The sequence below is a fragment of the Nannobrachium achirus genome (genome assembly GCF_963921795.1).
Source record: "Nannobrachium achirus genome assembly, chromosome: 7".
NCBI classification, from domain to species: domain Eukaryota; kingdom Metazoa; phylum Chordata; class Actinopteri; order Myctophiformes; family Myctophidae; genus Nannobrachium; species Nannobrachium achirus.
In genome coordinates, this window is record NC_137816.1 from 6,596,842 (window position 1) to 6,615,614 (window position 18,773).

Genomic DNA, 18,773 nt, shown 5'->3' on the forward strand with positions numbered 1-18,773 from the left:
AACAACAAAACTGTGGTCATTTTGAAAGCAGATTTTGATGCAGTTTTAGCCATAGCCTTTTGACTATCTGCGTTTTTCTTTTCTTTGTTGTGACTCGACACTGTTCACTTCTTCTTTGCACTGACTTTTGGACACTTTTTTTGGCTCTGCACTTTTCTTTTATTTAAGTTAAGCATTATTATCATTGTCTTGGTGCAGACACTGATGTATACTGTATATATGTGTATATTTTTTGGCACTGCGTTGATAAGTAGTTCCTAATGTTTGAATCTATCTATCTATCTATCTATCTATCTATCTGACAAAAATCTTATTTCGTTTTTGTCATATTTTAGTCATCTGAAATGTTGTACTTTTAGTCTAGTTTTAGTTGACTAAATATCATAGGATTGTCAGTAGTCGACTATTGTCGTATGCGCGACAGCCGCACAGTCACCAACCAAGCATGGCAAATGACTTGTCTTTTAGTTCAACTGGATCTCTTCTCTAGTCCCTCCCTAACATTTTAGTACAGTTTTTTATTTGTTGACGAAATTGTCAATATATTTAGTCTTAGTTTTAGTTATCATAGCTCATAGGCGCCACCCCGAGTTTCCTGAGCTATTAGATGAATTAGATTTAATTCAAAACAATCAAAAATCAGAATTGTCGAAATCTGGTTCCTAAGTGCTCCAAAAACAGTGCTTCCGAGTCAATCTCTCCTCCGCTCACTTCCTCCTGAATCCCGACGACCTTTGCTGCGTGTCTCTCCCGGTCTCTCTCTGTCAGCCTTCACTTGAACTATCAATAAAGAAAGAAAAAGCCCACCGCCAAAAAAAATCTAAAAAGAAAATAATAATCTTGAATCCTTCTAAGATTTTTTTGAAAAACCTATGTTTCTATGTCAGCAATCTGGCTTAGCCATCGTCAAAGAAAAGGTCCTTTTCACTTAACTGGAGCTCAGTTAGTCTGTTCTTGAGAGAATACTATCTCAGTGGTTCTCAAACCTTTTCATGTGAAGGACCCCCAAACTGATATTTATTTGGCCACGGACCCCATGCATCTCAAAATATTTAGTTCCAGGGACCACCCAGAAGCAAAATCTGAGTTACAAACGTTCACTTTGAAAATACATATATTCAAAGATTCGCACACATTTTCACGACTTTTTTCAAAAATAACAGATCTACAAGCTCGCAGCGCGGCACTCGGTGCCGCGCTGTGGGCTTGTATATCTGCTATTTTTCACCGGTTAAAGCATTCAATAATGACTAAAAAAGAAAATAACAATAAGTGAACTGAAGGTTAAGCCCAATAGGATACAGGCAGTAGACAGGAGGACTTCCCTTGGAAGAGCCTTGTGAAGCTGAATGACTGATCCCCCGTCAGATCCTTTCACAGGGGTCAGTGAAATGCATCTGCTTTAGTAAGACAAGCCTCGCTCATTCATGAATATATCGACTGAGAGTTGCATGGACTACATATACACTATGCCTCTATCCTTCGTCCATCTGCTGAAGTAGTTGGTGGACTTGGAACAGTGGAATACACCTGTTTATTAGACCATATCTCTGTGTGTGTGTGTGTGTGTGCGTGCGTGCGTGCGTGCGTGCGTGCGTGCGTGCGTGCGTGCGTGCGTGCATGTTTCTTGACTTTTCTTTGACTTGCAGTAGGTCAACCACAGAAAAGAGCTGTATCTTCTGCCAGCGCTCTGAGACAGAACCTAACGCATAGTTCATGCTCTGTCGTACACTGAAAATATTCTGTCTATATGAGCTCACAACGCAGCTTGTAACTTGTAGATCTGCTATGTTCTCTGTGCAACACCACCATACCACGAAGTATAAATCAGGCTTAACCCATTGAAAACAGGAAAGCATCACTGTGACATTTTAGATTTTATACGTTGGCTATTAAAAAAAGCATACAAGCTCAAAGCGCGTCACAGTGAAGTCACTCTGTGAGGTTGTGAGCACACATATTGTATGTTTGTTTGTGCGTGTACAGTGTGTGTGTGTGTGTGTGTGTGTGTGTGTGTGTGTGTGTGTGTGTGTGTGTGTGTGCGTGCGTGCGTGCGTGCGTGCGTGCGTGCGTGCGTGCGTGCGTGCGTGCGTGCGTGCGTGTCTGACCACATGGTAGTAATAAACCAATGTTTTTTTGGCACAGGCAAGCTGAAGCAGAAAGCAATTTTTTTTGAAAGATGATTTTATTAAAAAAAGAAAAGTTTGGATTTGGAGTTGATACTGTACGTAGCCTACTGTAACTCCAAAATGAGCTTTCATTTTGTAAGTGTTTCTGTAAATACTATGCATCGCCATTGGGCTGGTCGAAGAAGCGCATGTGATACACTGAAATAAATCTGTCTACCAGAAGTAGAACTTGGCTTTCCCCCATCATTTCTTTGAAAGCTCTCGCTGGCTTCGCCTCCGCACATCCGCTGAACTTAATCAGCGGGAGTACCGCTGTGGAGCTGAACAATACAATAAAATGCTGCCATGAATAACAGCACTCAATTAAATACATTTTATTCCAGTGCCAAGTCACAACAAGTAGTCTCAAGACACTTTACATGTAGAGCAGCCAGAGACCCAACTTTTCTTCCGCTGAGCATGCAGTTAGCGACAGCGGTAAGGGGAAAAAATCCCCTTCAACTGGAAGAAACCTCGAGCAGAACCAGGCTCTGTGTAGCATGAAGAAAAAAACAACAACTGTACCATCTCACGTTCGACACACACTACTTCTACAACACAAATACACTACTTCTACAATACAAATACACTACGTCAACTTCTCATGCTGCTCTCCAAACAGTGCCCACAGTCTGCTGTCCCACACCCACGCAGTAAAATCACAGTGTTTAATTTAACTCAGAACAATGTACAAATGGAACTAAATGGGCACGGTTTGGGCACGCATTTGATTCCATTTGTCACTGTTCTGAGTCAAATTAACCCGTCCCATTTGGCTCCATTTATACACTTTTTGGGTCCATTTCCAGATTTTCCGCTCTCTTCTGAGTTCATTAACACTAAGGATTGTACTATACTAGTATCCATGCTAATGGCGAGGAATTTGTGTGGGTTTAGGGTTAGCCAGGCCCGGCAGAAAGGGTGTGATACTGTAATGCAGGGGTCTTCAACAGGGGGTCCGCCAAATCTTTGTCTGATGGGAGCTTTTTTTTCCCTCTTTTTTTATATTAAGCACTTGAATCCTAGCATCCATTTTCTGAGAACTTTTGACAAAAATAGCAGATCTACAAGCTCACAACGCCTCGCAGTGCGAGGCGTTGTGAGCTTGATCGGCTATTTTCCGGCAAAGAGGTTTGGTGTAGAGGAGAAAAAGAGCAGACTAAGTACAGAGTGAAAGGTCAAGTTTAAGTATTGGCGGTTCAAGTGGTTAAATATCTGAAAACACAAATTGACATGAATCCAAAATACACTGATGATTGTGCCGTCAAACGATGAAACGATATGATATCTATGGGTTGTGGGGGTCCCTGCTTCATCTCTCTCTCGACTAAGGGGTCCTTGGCCTGAAAACGTTGAAGACCCCTGCTGTAATAGTATGGTCTCGGTTGGTCTGGCATTAGGTGGTCATTGGGTGGTTTCAGTAAAGTGACAGAAGAATACCTGGGGGGACAGTCGTGCACATTGCAGGCCACCGGGGCAGAGACAGGCCTGGGTAGATGGTGACACATGCTGGGGAGGACGTCGTGGTCTTCAGGGTTGACACAGCGCAGCCTCCGAAAGTGTGTCCCTTTGTCCCCGCAGGAAGTGCTGCACGCGGTCCAGTCTCCCAAGCGCCACGCCAACTCTGTGAAAACTAACACATGTTGTGAAGGAAGTATGAGAAGCTTTCTTTCTTCTTTTTTCCAAGTAAGACCTGTGGACCCGATTCTACTGTACACATGTCTTCTAAATCCTAACAGTTGCCGACCCCCATATCTTAATATTTAGTTCCAGGGACCCCCAGAAGCAAAGATTTGAGTTTAAAATCTTTCCTTTAAAGGTGTATTCAGTGATAATGAAAGTGGTCATCTTGTTCCTTACTGGCCTTACAGCGTGGAAATGATTAGTTTTTTATAGATTTTTTACACCATTATATGTTCTCGTTTTGATCATTAGACCCAATCACTGAATATTGGTAGGCCTACGTCTCCAGTTTCAGGATTTGTATGATACTGATTTACTACGAGACTGTGGCATTTTATGAGTTCAGTAGTTTACAAACTAGGCATTTAGCAGACGTTCTTAATTCAGAGCGACTGTGGTTCTCAAAACTTTTATTTTGACCATCATAACTAAACATCATAACATAACTACGGCCATACTCTACCCTGATTGGTCGAGGACTGTCTGGCCACCTCTGAAAACCAAATCTAGCTATGCTCGTAACACGGGCCATGGTGGAAGTCCTTATATGGTCAGCACACATTCTAGTGAGGAGAATGAATGGAAAATGTACCAATTATATTTTTATTTGAATGAAATACAATCACTGAATATACCTTTAAATAAAAGAATATATATTCAAAGATTTGCACAAATGATCTACAAGCTTGTAGCGCGTCACCAAGTGCTTGTATATCTGCTATTTTTGAATAGCCAAAGTATAAAATAATGTTTTTTGGCTCAAATCTAAAGTGACACAGATGCTTTCCTGGTCTTAGATAATGGGTTCAACAAACTATGTGGAGGGAAATGCAAATGAGTCAGTGTTTACCATCATAGGAAATGCAAACGCACACACAGATTAAAGCGTATCACATTCCAGATGGAGAATGAGAACGTCTCCATGTGAGAGGACAGGTATTTAGCATTCTGAGCACCGTACAGTACATAAGGATGTACTAAACAGCCCCTGGTGGAATCAATAGTGCTGATAGAACTATAAGAAGAAGAACACCTAATAAGCAGTCATGTTTGATATCACCCAGCCGGAGTAATTAACACATTGCTACAGAAAATATAGAGAGCATCTGTTTCATCATTTAGCAGATGGAGAACACCACAATGACACCATAACCACATACTAACACTTGTCTTTTAGTAGTAGTCCAGGAAGTTCACTGGGTTCCTATTGACTGAGAAAGCTCAGCCTATTGACTGAGCTTGCTAGCTTCCTCTTAACTTTTTATATGAGTGAGCATCTGTCGTCCATGTCTCTCTCTGTCTCTCTTCTCTACCTAACATTATTCTCAGTGAGACACTTATGAAGTACTGACTGTAATGGACACTTTATTTGTCCAGTCGATAATCACTGCTGAAATTAACAACTGTTCCTCTGTCATTCAAAATCCCCCAACACCGCGTCCAGGTTACCTGTCTGATGCCCAAACCCTACAGCAGGGTTCCCCAATAGGCGGCCCGCAGGCCATTTGCGGCCCGTGGGGGGCTACTGTCTGGCCCCCAGCAACCCCAGTAATAATGGTGGTATAAGAGCAGCTAGTATATCATCATTGTCGGCTGGAAAACCTGTATCTCAAAATGTGTATACGTTCTTTCGCAAAGTAAAGCTCTGCTTCATCAAACAAGGCCGTCGCACAAAAGTAGTGAAAACAGCAGATTTCACTAATTTAAATGATTTTTAAAATGATGAATGCAAAACGAACGGTTTTGGACATACAAGATTTTCAACCGACAACGACGATATCTGAACTGTCACTGGAGTAGAGGGAACGCCACCGTCGCCCCCTGCAATGTTGTGGCCCTCGGCTTGGTACCCTAGACATAATTTGGCCCTTGGGGAAAACTAATTGGGGAACCCTGATCTACAGTGTAATGCACTGGTTCCCATTTGTGGGTCGCGGACACATTTGTATATGGGTCCCTTCATTTTTTGTTTTCTACTTGATTTTTATGATTAATTTCATGAATAAGGAAAAGAAAAATCTAATAAATTACATGAATTAGAAAACAAACATTTAAGAAAGTAGTGAAAATAAACGATCTACAAGCTCACAATGCGGCGTGAAGCAACCCGTTGTCTCTTTTGGGTCACCGGCTAAAAAGTTTGGGAACCACTGGTGTAATGACATGCAATTGTGTGGGGGACCTGAAGGTACACATGTCTAATTGGGGTCCAGTGATTGGTCCAGTGATGGTAACCAGGTGTGCCTACAGTCCAATCATCACCCAGTTGGGAGGGGCCTGTATGTTTTGTAACAACAATCTAAATCCGATTGCAGTGTGTACCGACTTGTGTGAATTTTGGACTAAATATGTAGGAGTAGTAGAAAAAACATGTGATTTGAAGAAAACGAAAATTTCGGCATGAACAGGGCCTATAAGTTTCATCCAAGGAATCCAGATAAAAAAAGATGTTGATTGTACAGTAGGAAATAGGGCAGTCTATAGGCCAAAACATGAAGATCACGTGACTACAGAGATAATGTATATCGAAACGGAGTGGTCTCCGCCAGGTCAGGTAGGTTGGTGTGGCCTCCTGGTGGCGCTATACTATGCCAATGTGAAAGGGTGCCATTTCTTCCTAGGCCTTTCACGGCAATCGGACTCTGCGTTCATGATTTGAGTCAATTTGTTCCAAATAGCGGAAATCTTGTCAGGTGGAAATGGGCATCCGTAATGAGCCAAGGAATCCAAGAGAAAAATGTTTTGATTGTCTGACCTAAGGTTCAAGAATTATAGACCAAAATGTGAATCTGCCTGTTATAGCGACACAATGAGGCCAATTTGAAAAATGTAGGGTGGCATTTCTTCCTTGGCCTAGTGGGGATGTGCATGCAAAGTTCCATGACAATCAGACGCTGCATTCATGATTTAAGGCATTTTGTTCAAAACGGGCCACTCCTGCAAACTTTGGAAGCAAATCTTAGCCAATCGGGATAGAAAATGAAAAATGTGATCCGTCTTGATCACAGGACTAAAGAGATAATGTGTAGCGAAAAGCATGATGTTTGGACAAAATCAGTAGGAGTAATGTGTTTAGAAAAGTTCTGCCTCCTGGTGGCACTATACTGCCCTACAAAGGCAGAGTGCAGTAACTACGTACAAGAATTTCATACAAAAATGGGTTTAAAAGTGTTATAACTGATCAGGCAAATGAGATAAAGGCATAACAGTGATATTACACTGATTGTACATCTGCTAATTGTTCATCCCCCAATATCATGAAGGCTAATTTGACCTTTGGGCGACACAAATAAGTCGGTGTGTCTGTAAACGTAGTTACTGCACTCTGCCTTGGTAGGGCAGTATAACTGGCCGATGTGAAACATTTGGGGCAGAGGTTCTGCCCCAAATGTTTGCGCGCATATGCCGATAAGTCAAACGGTGCCAGAGCTAAGTTGTCCACAAAGAGACGAAGGAACACACACACAAGGACACATGGACGGACAATTCACTCTGAGTGACTCTTGGTATATCTGGTTAGTGTTTTTGTTTATTTTTTTTATGTTGTCTGCAGTGTTGATTTTGTCGACTAAAACTATGACGAAAAATATTTGTCGACTTTTTTTCACTGACAAAAACTAAATAAAAACGAAATAAAAACTAAGCAGTGATGACTAATATATTGACTAAATATATTGACAATTTCGTCAACAAAATAAAAACAAGACTAAAACGTTAGAGAGGGATTGGTGGAGAAGAGAGTCATTTTATGTTTGGTTGCTCTTAGGGGTTGCATGCTGAAAAGCTGAAAAGCTTATAGATCGGCTATTTTCAGCACGCAATCAAGTGTAAATTCACTCATTACGATGCCATCAAGGCCTGCCAAAATACATTTTAGTTGACTAAATCAACTGTAGATTTAGTCGCCATAAAATCTTATGATATACAAAAAATTGACTAAAACTAAAACTTTTCAGGTGACTAAATTATGACTGAAACTAAATGACATTTTATTCAAGACTATGACTAAAACTAAATCAAAATTCGCTGCTAAGTCTACAAATGAAGTTGATTGATTGATTGATTGATTGATTGATTGATTGATTGATACACTTGAAAAACTATCAGGACTACAGTCATTGTGTCAAAGGACACCTGTGTACATACTGTACGTGTGCAATGCATGCACGTGTATATGAGAAAAAAGCGCGCGCGCACACACACACACACGCACGCACGCACGCACGCACACACACACACACACACACACACACACACACACACACACACACACACGGCATAGCCGGGTGTATCATCTCAAGTGAGTCAATCAATGCAGCAGACAGACAGACAGACAGACAGACAGACAGACATATTGTCCTTTATCCTACAGCCACCCTGCCATGCATCTACAAGCTTGTAGATGGGCTATTTTCAGCACAGAGGTTTGGTGTAGAGGGGGGAAAAGAGCAGACTAAGTACAGACTAGTGAAAAGTCAAGTTTATCAAGTATTGACGGCTCAAGTGGTTAAATATGTGAAAACACAAATTGACATGAATCCAAAAGACACTGATGACAATGAAACTATATGGAATTCTATGAACAGGTTGTGGGGGTCCCTGCTTCATCTCTCTCTGCTAAGGGGTCCCTGCTTAAAACCCCGGATTTTTAATCGTTCAACACAGGAGCCAAACAAACACTATAGCAATGATTACTGTCACAATATAGAGCTATTTAACACTGTTACTGAACACTCTATAGCAATGATTACTGTCACAATATAGAGAGAGCTATTTGATTGAAACTTGCTAAATGAAACTAAATGAATATACAGCACAAGCAGCATTCCCCTAATGTAAAAAAGGGAGGAAAAAACAAAATGCTGACATTGATGTGACTTCTAAATAATAGGACTTGTTGTGTCGCATTGGGTTCAGCCCTCTTTTCATCTCAGTGAGTTGAGAATGGAAACACTGCCCTCATGTGGATTCTTTCATATCACACTGTAACACTGTTACTGAACAAACACTATGGGAACGATTGATTCCTGTCACAATAGAGAGCCGTTTAACACTGTTACTGAACAAGCACTCTATAGCAATGATTACTGTGACAACGTGGGGCAGTTTAACCCTGTTACTGATTCCTACCTGCAGCAGCAGTGCAACATGCATGTTGCTTCTCCAACGCAGACTGGTGCACTGCACTTCCTGGTGTGTCAGGTGAGTGACTGGGGGAGAATTCCTTGGGTAGAGCGACATCTGTTGGTGGGGACCTACTGATTGGTTTTATTTCACCAGACTCTACCTGGCTCCAGGGGGTTGAGGGGGGCCGCGGCCGCAGCCAGTGCACGCAGTCCGGCTTGGGTGCCCTCCGAGACCTCGGTGTCTGAGTCTGGAGCTCTGAGAGAAAAAAAAAAAAAAAAAAAAAGCCAGCTGCTAAGCTGAGCTGACCTGTGCGTGCGTGCATTCAGTGCAATGTGAATGCATGTGACTAATTGATAGGAAGATAGAGAGATAGATAGATACGTAATAAACATGATTTGGTACAAGCCCAACTAAAAGGAGATCCCAGTAATGTTGTTGGCTTATTTCCACAGGGAAGTCATTCATGAATGAACTAATTATTGATATAGGACTGTCATAGGTATACAGTGTCATTGACAGTACAGTTCACTGGTACAAGGTCAACTAAAAGGAGATCCTAGAAAAGACTAAGCTTATTTCCACAGGAAACCATTGAAGTATCTCATATAACATTGAATGACGGATAGAACAAAGCACTATGCAGGGGAAACAATTTAAAAAATAAAACAATAAAAACAGCCGATCTACAAGGCTGCATATGTGAGCTTGTGGATCAGCTGTTTTGGGCGCCGCCACTGTCGAGGCTGACAAATGAATGATTGCGACCGTCAGGTCGCAGTTACTATCGAAACCTCGACCAGCTGTCTGTATGTCCGTCACACTTTTGCACTGCTCATATCTCTGCAACCTATCTCTGCAACCGCTGGCCCGATCCGTGCCAAATTTTGCACAGACAGTCCTTGCCCTCCACCCATCGATTCTCTCCTCCTCTTTTAGCGCCACCATGAGGCGAAACCCATTCTGGACACTACTCCTACAGATTTTGCCCTAAAATCACGCAAATCGCCACGCAGTATATATTAGGGAGTCTTACTGGTTTAATTATTTATTTATCCATGCCAAACGTTGCACACACACACACACACACACACACACACACACACACACACACACACACACACACACACTCCTTGGCTGTATTTATTTAATTAATTAATTAATTATTTCCCTGTCTGCACCAGGCCGAAAGGACACATTGGCCCCGGCAACTAACTTTCCCCCGACTGCGTAGGCTACTGATTCTTTAAATAATTAATTAATTAATTATGGCCCCGCCCCCTGCACTGGCTGGGCTCACTGGTACAAGGTCAACTAAAAGGAGCTTTATTTATTTCATTAATTATTATTATTATATGAGGCCCCTGTCGAGACTGACTATTTATTTATTTATTTATTTATTTATTTATTTATTTATTTATTTATTTATTTATTTATTTATTTATTTATTTATTTATTTATTTATTTATTTATTTATTCATTCATTCATTCATTCATTCATTCATTCATTTATTTATTTATTTCCCTCCCGACTATGTTTCCTTCCATCCATCCATCCATCCATCCATCCATCCATCTTCAACCGCTTATCCGGAATCGGGTCTCCGCCCCCCCCCCCCCCCCCCCCCCCCCCCCCAGGCGTCTGCCTATCGGCTAAATAAATAAATAAATAAATAAATATATATAAACAAATAGCGTACATCTTCCTTCCTTCCTTCCTTCCTTCCTTCCTTCCTTCCTTCCTTCAATAAATAAATAATTAAATAGCGTGCAACCTTTCTTTCCTTCCTTCCTTCCTTCAATAAATAAATAAATAAATAAATAATTAAATAGCGTGCAACCTTTCTTTCCTTCTTTCCTTCCTTCCTTCCTTCCTTTCTTTCTTTCTTTCTTTCTTTCTTTCTTTCTTTCTTCCTTTCTTCCTAAATAAATAAATAAATAAATAAATAAATAAATAAATAGCTGTCCCCGAGGGTGTCATCGCGTGCGGGGCGGCGAGCCTGATTATCATGTATATGAGGCTGCATTAATTATGCTAATGAGGTTGGGGGCGTGGTTTGCATTAATTATGTTAATGAGGGGCATGGTCTGCATCAATTATGTAAATGAGACTGCACAACATGCATTTGACACGCGCTTCTTGTTGCTAATTACACGCGAATGCAGGGGGGGCGGGGCTAATTAGCTTAATTATTCAAATTGGGGGCGTGGTCTGCATCAATTATGTAAATGAGGTTGGGGCGTGGTCTGCATCAATTATGTAAATGAGACTGCACAACTTGCATTTGTTGCTAATTACACGCGAATGCAGGGGGGCGGGGCTAATTAGCCTAATTATTCAAATTGGGGGCGTGGTGCTCTGCATCAATTATGTAAATGAGGTTGGGGCGTGGTCTGCATCAATTATGTAAATGAGACTGCACAACTTGCATTTGTTGCTAATTACACGCGAATGCAGGGGGGCGGGGCTAATTAGCCTAATTATTCAAATTGGGGGCGTGGTCTGCATCAATTATGTAAATGAGGTTGGGGCGTGGTCTGCATCAATTATGTAAATGAGACTGCACAACTTGCATTTCTTGCTAATTACACGCGAATGCAGGGGGGCGGGGCTAATTAGCCTAATTATTCAAATTGGGGGCGTGGTCTGCATTAATTATGTCAATGAAGTTGGGGGCGTGGTCTGCACGCCTCAATTATGTAAATGAGACCGCATGACAAGCGTTCTCGTCACCGCGCTGACGTGTAATTACACGCAAATACAAGGGGTGGAGTCAAACTTAATGAGTGGGAGGAGTCTAACTTAATGAGTGGCGTGGTTTCAACAAGAGGGAGGAGTCTAACTTAATGAGTGGGAGAAATCTAACTTAATGAGGAGGAGCTTAGTGGACGTATGCAAATTGGGGGCGGGGCATTTTTGGAAATACGTGTGGGCGTGGTGCGCATACATTGTGCTCGCATACATTATGCTAATGAGGGCGTTAAGGCAGGTTTTGCAGCGCGTAAAAAAAGCAGACGACCGTATGTAAATGAAGGGGAGGAGCGGGGCATGGTTTGGAAATGCGTGTGGGTGTGGTTCGCATTAATTATGCTAATGAGGCTGTTAAGTGGCGTTTCCCAGCGCGTAAAAAATGCAGACGACCGTATGTAAATGAAGGGGAGGAGCTTAGACGACATATGCAAATTGGGGGCGGGGCATGTTTTAGAAATACGTGTGGGCGTGGTGCGCATACATTATGCTCGCATACATTATGCTAATGAGGTCGTTAAGGCAGGTTTCGCAGCGCGTAAAAAAAGCAGACGACGTATGTAAATGAAGGGGAGGAGCTTCGTGGACGTATGCAAATTGGGGGCGGGCATGGATTGGAAATGCGTGTGGGTGTGGTTCGCATAAATTATGCTAATGAGGCTGTTAAGTGGCCTTTCCCAGCGCGTAAAAAATGCAGACGGCAGTATGTAAATGAATGGGAGGAGCTTAGACGACATATGCAAATTGGGGCGGGGCATGGTTTGGAAATACGTGTGGGCGTGGTGCGCACACATTATGCTCACATACATTATGCTAATGAGGGCGTTAAGGCAGGTTTTGCAGCGCGTAAAAAAAGCAGACGACCGTATGTAAATGAAGGGGAGGAGCTTAGTGGACGTATGCAAATTGGGGCGGGGCATGGTTTGGAAATGCGTGTGGGTGTGGTTCGCATTAATTATGCTAATGAGGCTGTTAAGTGGCGTTTCCCAGCGCGTAAAAAATGCAGACGACCGTATGTAAATGAAGGGGAGGAGCTTAGACGACATATGCAAATTGGGGGCGGGGCATGGTTTGGAAATACGTGTGGGCGTGGTGCGCACACATTATGCTCACATACATTATGCTAATGAGGGCGTTAAGGCAGGTTTTGCAGCGCGTAAAAAAAGCAGACGACCGTATGTAAATGAAGGGGAGGAGCTTAGTGGACGTATGCAAATTGGGGCGGGGCATGGTTTGGAAATGCGTGTGGGTGTGGTTCGCATTAATTATGCTAATGAGGCTGTTAAGTGGCGTTTCCCAGCGCGTAAAAAATGCAGACGACCGTATGTAAATGAAGGGGAGGAGCTTAGACGACATATGCAAATTGGGGGCGGGGCATGTTTTAGAAATACGTGTGGGCGTGGTGCGCATACATTATGCTCGCATACATTATGCTAATGAGGTCGTTAAGGCAGGTTTCGCAGCACGTAAAAAAAGCAGACGACCGTATGTAAATGAAGGGGAGGAGCTTCGTGGACGTATGCAAATTGGGGGCGGGGCATGGTTTGGAAATGCGTGTGGGTGTGGTTCGCATTAATTATGCTAATGAGGCTGTTAAGTGGCATTTCCCAGCGCGTAAAAAATGCAGACGGCAGTATGTAAATGAAGGGGAGGAGCTTAGACGAAATATGCAAATTGGGGGCGGGGCATGGTTTGGAAATGCGTGTGGGCGTGGTGCGCATACATTATGCTCGCATACATTATGCTAATGAGGGCGTTAAGGCAGGTTTCGCAGCGCGTAAAAAAAGCAGACGACCGTATGTAAATGAAGGGGAGGAGCTTAGTGGACGTATGCAAATTGGGGCGGGGCATGGTTTGGAAATGCGTGTGGGTGTGGTTCGCATTAATTATGCTAATGAGGCTGTTAAGTGGCGTTTCCCAGCGAGTAAAAAATGCAGACGACCGTATGTAAATGAAGGGGAGGAGCTTAGACGACATATGCAAATTGGGGGCGGGGCATGTTTTAGAAATACGTGTGGGCGTGGTGCGCATACATTATGCTCGCATACATTATGCTAATGAGGGCGTTAAGGCAGGTTTCCCAGCGCGTAAAAAAAGCAGACGGCCGTATGTAAATGAAGGGGAGGAGCTTAGTGGACGTATGCAAATTGGGGGCGGGGCATGGTTTGGAAATGCGTGTGGGTGTGGTTCGCATTAATTATGCTAATGAGGCTGTTAAGTGGCATTTCCCAGCGCGTAAAAAATGCAGACGGCAGTATGTAAATGAAGGGGAGGAGCTTAGACGAAATATGCAAATTGGGGGCGGGGCATGGTTTGGAAATGCGTGTGGGCGTGGTGCGCATACATTATGCTCGCATACATTATGCTAATGAGGGCGTTAAGGCAGGTTTCGCAGCGCGTAAAAAAAGCAGACGACCGTATGTAAATGAAGGGGAGGAGCTTCGTGGACGTATGCAAATTGGGGCGGGGCATGGTTTGGAAATGCGTGTGGGTGTGGTTCGCATTAATTATGCTAATGAGGCTGTTAAGTGGCGTTTCCCAGCGCGTAAAAAATGCAGACGACCGTATGTAAATGAAGGGGAGGAGCTTAGACGACATATGCAAATTGGGGGCGGGGCATGTTTTAGAAATACGTGTGGGCGTGGTGCGCATACATTATGCTCGCATACATTATGCTAATGAGGTCGTTAAGGCAGGTTTCGCAGCGCGTAAAAAAAGCAGACGACGTATGTAAATGAAGGGGAGGAGCTTCGTGGACGTATGCAAATTGGGGGCGGGGCATGGTTTGGAAATGCGTGTGGGTGCGGTTCGCATAAATTATGCTAATGAGGCTGTTAAGTGGCCTTTCCCAGCGCGTTAAAAATGCAGACGGCAGTATGTAAATGAATGGGAGGAGCTTAGACGACATATGCAAATTGGGGGCGGGGCATGGTTTGGAAATACGTGTGGGCGTGGTGCGCACACATTATGCTCACATACATTATGCTAATGAGGGCGTTAAGGCAGGTTTTGCAGCGCGTAAAAAAAGCAGACGACCGTATGTAAATGAAGGGGAGGTGCTTAGTGGACGTATGCAAATTGGGGCGGGCATGGTTTGGAAATGCGTGTGGGTGTGGTTCGCATTAATTATGCTAATGAGGCTGTTAAGCGGCGTTTCCCAGCGCGTAAAAAAAGCAGACGACCGTATGTAAATGAAGGGGAGCGGTGCAAGGTTTGGAAATGCGTGTGGGTGTGGTGCGCATAAATTATGCTAATGAGGGCGTTAATGTGCGTTTCCCAGCGCGGCCAGATACCCACCCAGAGAGAGAGAGAGAGAGAGAGAGAGAGAGAGAGAGAGAGAGAGAGAGAGAGATGTAGAGAGAGAGAGAGAGAGAGAGAGAGAGATAGAGATAGAGATAGAGAGATGTAGAGAGAGAGAGAGAGAGAGAGAGAGAGAGAGAGAGAGAGAGAGAGTAGTTTTCTTCCAGAGTAGTATTCGGTGATCTCCACGTGTCTGCGGACCCCGCAAGCACCGGCGTAGGAGGCGGGGGGGGTCGCGTACGTTTTGTCCCCCGTGGGCCGCGGACCACCAGTTGGGCTGCCGCGACGCTGAATTCCAAAAAGGAGAGGAAAAAAGCCTCAAATGGGGCCGGCACTAGGACCACGCAGACTTTGGAAGAGGCTGCGGTCAGCCCTTAGGCTTCCCTATGCTTGAAACTGGTCCGTGTCATGTCATTCTAATTAAGTCCATTACTTCCTGTAAGTAGAATTAAAAATAAAACCAGTTGCCTAACGGGAGTAGCCTATCTTATTTTGAAATCCACCATTTTGAAAGGAAGTGAAGTGCTTCTGCTTGTTAGTTATTGGCTACTTGCCGCAGCCTGTATGCAGATCAATGTAAACAGAACTCACGCGTGGACCAGTGTGGATTTACTGGATTACAAGCTTTTGACTAAACTAAAGTTCATATTATGATATGAAAACAATTCTCCTTTGACTTAAACAACGTACACCCTTTGAAAGTTTGTTAAACTTTGCACATCTGCAGCAGATTAGGTAAGGTGCTGGTTAATTTCCATTCTGCTGGTTGGCTGTTCTTGTTGTGCCTTGGTGATAAGAGCATAGATTGTAGAACATATGTTGAGACGCATAGAGCTGTTGCTTTGGTGTTTCTACCGTCTCTTTCTCTTTATAGTTGTTTATTTTGTCTCATCTCTCTGTGATACAGTAGTAGTTGTGTTGTGCTCCGTGTGTACAATCATATACAGGAGTGTTATCAATTAAAACAAGCATGCATGTCACTCGTCATGCCGGTTCATTGCTTTTAAATGTTCTAACGATATTTTGTATGACTCTGTTGCACTGCACCGTTAGGCTATGTGCTCTAAATCAGTGCTTTAGTTTCTCCTCCATTCTGTTTTTGCACAGTTGAAATTGGCTCCTTAAAGATCCACATTCAAAGACGTATTTGACATGTATTTAATGGCTGGGCTGGCTGGGCTGAGCTGTGAAAATTGATGCTGTGTTGGGGCAGGTTGAGCTGGGCCAGAAAATTAAAATGTGTCCATAAAAACCCTAACCCACGCATCACTAGTGTAGTGTATGTGTGTAGTGTGCTGCACGTATACATGTACATGCTGCGCTGTGTGCTATAACTCATTGTTACACACCAGAACCGACCTGGAAATGAGTAGTATTCGGTGATCTCCACGTGTCTGCGGACAAGGGTCATGGACTGTGTGCAATTTCAGGGGGGGATATGTTTTGGTCTGGATGTCCCCATGGATGTCCTCTTTAACTACAGTGAGCAGCCGTTGGTTGTAGCGCTCAGGAAGCAGTCAGGGGATAAGTGTGCCTTGCTCAGGGACACTTTGCTGAGGCCTGGAATGGGGGCGGTGCATGGTTTGGAAATGCGTGTGGGTGTGGTTCACATAACACCGTTCCGTTTGTGGGTACGACCACTCACCGGGATGATTTTGTCGCCAGGACTTGATTGATTGATTGAATACTTTATTAGAATTTTGCATAGTAAAGTACATGGTACAGTTCAGTGATACACGGTCATCTAAAAGGATAAAGACCACAAGAAAGCTGTTAGGCTTGTTTGCATCGGGGTCCCTTTGTGGCCCCTTGGGAGAGCTTTAAACACTCTTACAGTTTTTCACGATTGTTAACACACATCTACATTTCTGCACAATTTGTACACCCTTCACTTCATGTACCTAATCGCTTGACCCAATCTTCACTACTTGCGCCTTTCCTTCTTTCACACCATCAACATGTGGAACGCCCTTCCTCAAGCCCTAAAGGAGAGCAAATCCCTAGCCTCCTTCAAAATTGGTATGAAAAGTCACCTTCAGACAGCTGCTACCCGTTACTTGTAAATAGACTAAGCCCCCATGCCCCCCCCCCCCCCCCTTTTATTATTCTTTTTTCTGCCTTTGTATTTGATGTTATGCTTTTGAAACTGATATTATCCTAGATAAAGTACTATGTTCTATCCGTCTGTCTTTCAATGTTGTATGAGATACTTAAAGTGTGGTTCCTGTGGAAATAAGCCTCGGCTTTCTAGGATCTCCTTTTAGTTGACCTTGTACCAGTGATTTGTACTGTCATGAAACTGTACTTTTTTCTATTGCAAACTTCTAATAAATTCTTCAATCAATCAATCAATACACATTCACTTAACATTCAAATCTGCCATTGCAAAAAGCTTTTACTCCCTCCCACGTAGTGAGGGACCAATCAGGGCACAGTATAGGCCTATGCAAATGTGTGGCGGATTTATCAACACATTTTTCGGACCTGGGACCAATTGAAAATGCAGATTCCATATGCAGATTCCATAGAGAGATTCCGGACTAATATCTACGTAGTGTTTAAATGTGGGTTATTCTCACAGGAAAAAGGCTCTGGCATGTTGCATGAAAACAATTCTATCAAATTGCCATTGACCATTTAAAAGTGAGTGGCTGGAGTGAACATAATGTTTTAAATCTAGCCTGTTCTTTAGGCAGTGGGAGACTGTTTTGGAGGGAGATGAATAAAACCGAACACCGTTCAGTTTGTGGTTACGACCAGACCACCCACCGGGAGGATTTTGTTGCCAGGACTTGATTGATTGATTGAATACTTTATTAGAATTTTGCATAGGAAAGTACAGGACTGTACAGTTCAGTGATACACGTCATCTAAAAGGATAACGACCACAAGAAAGCCGTTAGGCTTGTTTGCATCGGGGTCCCTTTGTGGCCCCTTGGGAGAGCTTTAAACTCTCTTACAGTTTTTCATGATTGTTACAGTAACACACAAACATCTACATTTCTGCACAATTTGCCCACCCTTCACTTCATGCACCTAATCGTTTGACCCAATCTGCCTGAGGCGTGATGCCTAAATCATGTAACGAAATAAAACTTCTTTTGGCTGCATATTTGTGTGCTGTTTTGTTTGACTATGGGAAAAGTAGGCCTACATTGAGTCATTTTACAAAAGGAGAAATATCTATTTATCCAGAGTCATTGTCATTCATATGGTGTTCCATTTCTACGATTGTGTTTTCAATTTTGCACTACAGTGTGCCTTAAATGCTTGGTGGTGTGCAGAAAATGCTTAGTTGTGTTTATTCATTGAATGGTATGTGTCATTTGAAAATATGGCTGTGTGTACCAAATGAAAACACAAGTTCCATTTTGTTCCAAGTGTTAAGTGATTTGATGGCAAAGAGTCATCTTGGGAAGGGAGTGTCAGGTTTAGCAATTTGTGTGTGAGGTTTTCAGTTTTGAGAAAGCCGTTATTTTATTGAGAAACGTGTTAACAATAGAGGAAAAACTGTAACATTGTTGAAGGTCTTTCCGTTTGATGGCGTGATCTACCTGCAACAAGTTGTCTTTTTTCTCTTCCAATGAAGCCATACCTCACGAGGCCCCCGGAGGTGTACAAGTCCAGCACAAAGCTGGATCAAGACTTCTGTGGGGAAATGTAAAAAAGTGGGGGGAAAAAAGAAAGGAAAACGCTTGTAGATCGACTATTTACACTATACTTTTAGGGGTTTAAGTGGTTAATTCATT

General features: G+C 43.0%; 1 protein-coding gene across 1 annotated transcript in view; it reads right to left on the reverse strand.

The window, feature by feature from the left end:
- The window catches only part of adamtsl3 (ADAMTS-like 3), a gene marked incomplete at both ends in the record, with an annotated part of 420,411 nt that overhangs the window by 61,293 nt on the left and 340,345 nt on the right, over window positions 1-18,773 (reverse strand). Inside the window, one exon of the mRNA XM_080729421.1 lies at window positions 3,609-3,792. Within this exon, the coding sequence (XP_080585547.1) occupies window positions 3,609-3,792 (184 nt within the window). The remainder of the gene's footprint in view (window positions 1-3,608; window positions 3,793-18,773) is intronic.